The sequence below is a fragment of the Rana temporaria genome, chromosome 13 (assembly GCF_905171775.1).
Source record: "Rana temporaria chromosome 13, aRanTem1.1, whole genome shotgun sequence".
NCBI classification, from domain to species: Eukaryota; Metazoa; Chordata; class Amphibia; order Anura; family Ranidae; genus Rana; species Rana temporaria.
In genome coordinates, this window is record NC_053501.1 from 44,786,221 (window position 1) to 44,792,329 (window position 6,109).

At 42.2% G+C, this 6,109-nt stretch overlaps 1 protein-coding gene across 4 annotated transcripts in view; it reads left to right on the top strand.

Moving 5' to 3' along the window:
• MIPOL1 (mirror-image polydactyly 1) overlaps positions 1-937 on the top strand; it is a 495,484-nt gene extending 494,547 nt beyond the window's left edge. For all 4 annotated transcript variants that reach the window (XM_040333088.1, XM_040333091.1, XM_040333090.1 and 1 more), the window contains one exon: positions 106-937. In XM_040333088.1, the coding sequence (XP_040189022.1) occupies positions 106-172 (67 nt within the window). In that variant the 3' untranslated portion in view covers positions 173-937. The remainder of the gene's footprint in view (positions 1-105) is intronic.
• The last annotated feature ends 5,172 nt before the right edge of the window (positions 938-6,109 follow it).

The following is a 6,109-nucleotide window of genomic DNA, read 5'->3' on the forward strand; positions in this document are numbered from 1 at the left end:
GTGATTGGATTTGAGGTTAGACTTTAATGTTGCCCCTTTTGATGTATAAACGTTTAGAAATATTCAAAATATGATTTTAACATTTTTTTTTCTATCCCTTCACAGGTTGGAAAGACTGGTTGATGTATTACGGAAAAAGGTTGGAGCTGGCAATGTGCGCACAGTCCTTTGATTGCCATCCCTGAACATATGATAGCCCTGCCGGGACAGCATTACACTGCCAGAGACATAGAAGTTGTGGACAAACTCAGCAAATATGAAGGGATGGGGGAAGATTTTTTTTTCGCACAACTAAGTTTACAAAGAACTTTTTTTAAACACATTTCTGATGCTGCTCCAAGTCTATAGAAAGGGGACAGGGAGGCCATTTCCAGACCCTCTGTTCGTTGTACACTTAACAAACACTGCCACTGCACACCTCACTACTAAGCCACCTGAACCTCATCCACACCTCTTGTCTGCAGCTATAGAAATACTAGTTGTGATGAAAGTTTACCCTCACTGAGACTTTGATAATATCACAATTTTTTTCTGTTTAAAGACACTTATTGGTAAGTAGAAGACCCTCTGTGTTGGGAACAGAAACATTTTCAGATCCAGAGTAGAAACCACAGTGGGGATCATTAGAAGAAACAAGATTCTGATGTTTACCTCTTGTGAAACCATTGAGTAAAGACCCCATGCATCTATTTGTAGGTTCTGCATCAGACAATTGCATATGTTGACTCGGACTGGAGTCTTAATAAACAAAATTCAGACGTGAGCAATTGTGACTACGCATCCTTTACTTGTGCAAATTGCAAAGGATGCTATATTAAATGATGGCCCACATGTTTTGGAGAAGCCTAGAAAACTGTATGAAATGTATCACTATAGTAATTTCATAATTCTATATTAAATCCTTTCTTAACATATTAAAGACATATTGGTTGGTAAACAGTTGTATTAATATGTTTGATTCCCAAACTGCACTTATAACATTTCTTGCATCTTCAGTGTTGTATTCTTTAATTTTATTCATAATAGCACCTCATTTGAAGCTGAATTTCTCCCCACCCCTATACCCTTATAACAGATTTTTGGTATACAAAAAATAATCCTATCTAAATCCCCTTTTTTGCTCATCTAAATTCAAGGTTATGTGCTATATACCGAAGTATTCTATCTCTTTCTGTGTACAGTAGTACTTCTTAGGCCCCGTACACATGGTCGGACCAAACCGATGAGACTGGCCCGTTGGACCGTTTTCATCGGTTCACCTCTGAAGTGGCTGTACGGCCTGATATGTGTACACACCATCAGTCCAAAATCCAATCGGGTCAGAACGCGGTGATGTCAAACACACGACGTGCTGAATAAAACGAAGTTCAATGCTTCCAAGCATGCGTCGACTTGATTCTGAGCATGCGCGGGTTTTGAACCGATGCTTTTCTGTACTAACCATCGGTTTGGTCCGATGGGGCAGCGGTCCATCGGTTCGGTTTTGAAGCATGTTTAGAAATTTTGGACTGAAGGAAACCAGACCGATAGCCTATACACACGGTCGGTTTGGTCCGATGAAAATGAACTTCGGTTCATTCTCATCGGACCAAACCGACCGTGTGTACGGGGCCTTAGGGTGTCTACGTCTCTGCCTGAAACTGACACTCCCTATTGGCTGTCCAGTTCTGGGGCGCTCTCACAATCCAGAAGAGGAGTCCCAGCTGTGAAGTCGGCAAAAAGGGAATGGAGAGGGTGGGCTGTTCTACATTGCTGGATTACTGATCCCCCACACCAGGAAATGGCTTGGACAGGGATCATAGACAGTGGACTAAGGTAAGTAAATTATAGCTTTAGAAGGTATGGAAAATACAAAACACAGCTGAATGGTTGAGAGAAGGGTGGGAGGGAGTTCTGGTAAAGGGGCTCATTTTTATCCAAAGATGTATTTCGACTGAAATAAGATTTTTGCCTGAATTCTGCTTTAACCATTCACGTGTCTTTGACACAGGAGATTTCAGCAATGTATACACAATAATGTATAGAATAAAGACTGATTTATGCCTCTCAAGATTTTTATTTGAATTTGAGCAAGCCCAGCCTCCACTTACCCAAACCCAATGTCAATTGTACCCAAAATCAATCAGTTTCATATGGAATCAGTAACAAAGCTGTTTTTGCTAAGCTGTATCCACTAGGAAGTCAATGAATCAAAGTTACAATTTTGGATGAGAATTTTAGCTATGAAATCAGTTACGGTGGTTGGGACTTTACTTCTGTTACCCCCGCCATGAGAACTGTTCCACCTGGTGCTGTGTTCATCTCTGAAATACTTCTTGTGTTATAGCATTAGACAATGGAAGGGCCTGTCAGGCAAGCTAAGAATCCTTTGATAGCTGGTTTGTGTGTAATCTACCAGAATAAACATGTGTTACTATAGACATCAGATCAGATAATATAAGAGAGCACTGGAATATCACATGCACTATATTACCAAAAGTATTGGGGCACATGAACTTGAATGGCATCCCAGTCTTAGTCTGTAGGGTTCAATATTAAGTTGGTCCACCCTTTGCAGCTATCACAGCTTTAACTCTACTGGGAATTTTTGACCATTCTTCCACAAGCGCATTTGTGAAGTCAGGCACTGATGTGGACAAGACGGTCTGTCTCACAGTCTCTGTTCTAATTCATCCCAAAGGTCATCTATCCAGTTGAGGTCAGGACTCTGTGCAGGCCAGTCAAGTACCTCCACCCTAAACTCGCTCATCCATGTCTTTATGGACCTTGCTTTGTGCTTCTGGAAGAATGGTCAAACATTCCCATAGACACACTCCTAAACCTTGTAAACAGTCTTTCCAGAAGAGTTGAAGCTGTTAGCGTTGCAAAGGGTGGGCCAACTCAATATTGAACTCTATTGACTAAGACTGGGATGTCATTAAAGTTCATGTGCGTGTAAAGGCATGCGTCCCAATACTTTTGGTAATATAGTGAAGATTTAAGCGAGACTCACCCAAAAAGACGACCTTGTTGCCAGAATCCCAGTAATATGTAACCATAGAAAGAAGTGCCCCCCAACAGAGTACACAGGGGATTTTAAGGGCAACTATATAGAATAATAGATGTATATATAATTAGAAGTAGAACATTTATTGAGAAAATGTTAAAAAAAAGTTGAGCACACATCACCATATGATACATAGATAAGGCCCCGTACACACGAGAGGATCCATCCGCTGGAATTGATCCGCGGACCGGCTCCAGCGGATAGATCCCCTGGTGTGTACAATCCAGCGGATCTGTTTCCGCGGATTTTTATCCCCTGGGATGGATTTCAAGCGGATAGAAATTTGAAGACATGCTTTCAAATCTATCCGCTTGAATCCATCCCAACGGATTGATCCGCTGGTCTGTACAGACTCACCGGATCAATCCGTCCGAATGGATCCCCCGCATGCGTCGTAATGATTCGACGCATGCGTGGAATTCCTTTTATGACAGCGTCGCGCACGTCGCCGCGTCATCATCGCGGCGACACATCATCGCGAGGGGATTTCGGCGCGGATTTCGATCCTATGGTGAGTACACTCCATCGGATCCAAATCCGCGGAAATCCTCGAGAGGATTTATCCGCGGAAACGGTCCGTTGGACCGTATCCGCGGATAAATCCTCTCGTATGTACTAGGCCTAAAAACAATGTGTACAGTTGGATCAAATGGTAGTATTTTCCTCCTGCTAAATCTCTGACGCGTTTCAGGATCTCACAGGAATCTTTTCTTCAGGGGCATGTTCATGAGGAGATTTAGCAAAATAATAACAATCGAGTCACTGAGTTCTGCACTTAAAAACTGTCAATTTATCTGCAGGGGTATGGATATATCCGCATGTATGTGCAAAGCACTTGTACAAATATGACTCATGCACAAAAACAAGATATCTCTAATGGAGTCCCGAGAAGAGCCAGACCTGGAGCCCCTCCTGTGGTGTCCTGAACTTTTCCTAACTTCTCAAAAGAAGATATACAGATAGAGAACTTGGAGATTTATATGTGGGGTTGAGCTCGCAGATGCTGCTAGTTCAGTGGTCGCATGTGAACATATCGCAGTCAAATCAAGGGGTTCCCTTTGTATAAAGATAGTGTAGGGTAAATCACACGCCGAGTCCTGCCAGGCAGCTTGGCGTGCGATTTACCCTACATTATCCGTATTCAAAGGGAACCCCTTGATTCCCATTAGAGATATCTTGTTTTTGTGCACGAGTCATATTTGTACATGTGGATGCGGATATATCCATACCCCTGCCAATAAATTCACAGGGCCAGACCCACAAAGAGTTACGTCGGCGTATCTACTGATACGCCGCATAAGTTCTTCGATGCGCCGTTGTATCTTTGTTTTGTATCCACAAAACAAGATACGCCTGAATGTGGTCTAGATCCTAACGACGTACGTCTTAGTACGCCATTGGATCTTAGGTGCATATTTTGGTGGCGCTTCCGTTGATTTCCGCGTAGAGTATGCAAATTAGCTAGATACGCCGATTCTCAAACGTACGTCCGCCCAGCGCAATTTTTTTACGTCGTTTACGTAAGGCTTTTTTCGGCGTAACGTTACCCCTGGCTCTATGAGGCGTACGCAATGTTAAGTATGGACGTCGGGACAGCGTCGAATTTTCCATCGTTTACGTCGTTTGCGTAAATCATTCGCAAATAGGGCTTTGCGTAAGTTACGTTCACGTCGAAAGCATTGACTATTTGCGACGTGATTTCGCGCATGCGCACTGGGATACGTCCATGGACGGCGCATGCGCCGTTCGTAAAAAGCATCAATTACGTTGGGTCATACTAGATTAACATACAACACGCCCACTCCAAGCCTACTTTGAATTACGCGAGCTTATGCCGGCAGATTAACGTTACGCCAGCCCGCATATGGGAGCAAGTTCTTTGTGGATACCCTATGAGCCACTCTGATTTACGGCGGCGTAGCGCATATGAGATGCGCTACGCCCGCCTAAATATACGCCCGTTTTTGTGGATCTGGCCCACAGTTTTTAAGTGCAGACTCAGTGAATCAATGTTTATTATTTTGCTAAATCTCCTCATGAAAATACCCCTAAAGAAAGGATTCCTGTGAGATCCATGAAACGCGTTGGTCAATATAGCAGGAGGAAAATACTACTATTTGATCCAACTGTACTCATTTTTTTATCTATGTATCATATGGTGATGTATGCACTATTTTTTAACATTTTCTCAATAAACTTTCTACTTCATATTATATATACATCTATTATTCTATATAGTTGGTTCCCCCTAAAGTCCCCTGTGTACTCTGCTGGGGGGGGGGGGGGCACTTTTTTCTATGGTTTGGTAATATAGTGCATCTCTAGGGAACAAGGTTATGGCCATGTTGGATATTTTTGCTTGACAGTGTAGTTTCTCTGGGATTGGCGTGGTACTGGTATACCTTTTAGACATGCCCAGCTTCATAGTCTTTATGAAAGCAAAAGGCCGTTATCCCCTCAGCATGTTTGCTGCTCACTTGCTTGAGGCTCTTCTGTAGACTCTCTGTTGACCTGCAGGGAAGAGATAATACATATTTTTTCCCATTGGAAAGTCTCTACCTTTGACATTACTGCAGGTAAAAGAATACGCTTAACTCAACTGACACCAACACCAAACTTCATTTCAAGTGAATGACAGCTCCCCTCTTGTTAGAGATGATGGAAATCTATGTAATATAATTGAATGTGAATTAATTTACAAACGGATAAAAAAAAACAATGCTGTAGGCCATGTAGTGGGTAGACAGTTACATCCGCATTTATAGGATATGACATTGTACAATGGCTGGATTGTAATGTTCAAAAGCTGTTTGGTGTCTGTTGCTGAAATATATAAAATGGTAATTGAATTGAACACGACAGATATACTCTAATACGGCGTACACACGACTGTTTTTCGGGTTGTCATAAAAACGATCCTGTTCACAATGTAAAAAATGGGCATTAAAAATTTCGAACATGCTCTAATTTTTCACATCGTTTTTAACATTATCATTTTTAACGTCGTAAAAAATGGTCGTGTGTGGGCTTTAATGACGTGGAAAAAACGCACATGCTCAGAAG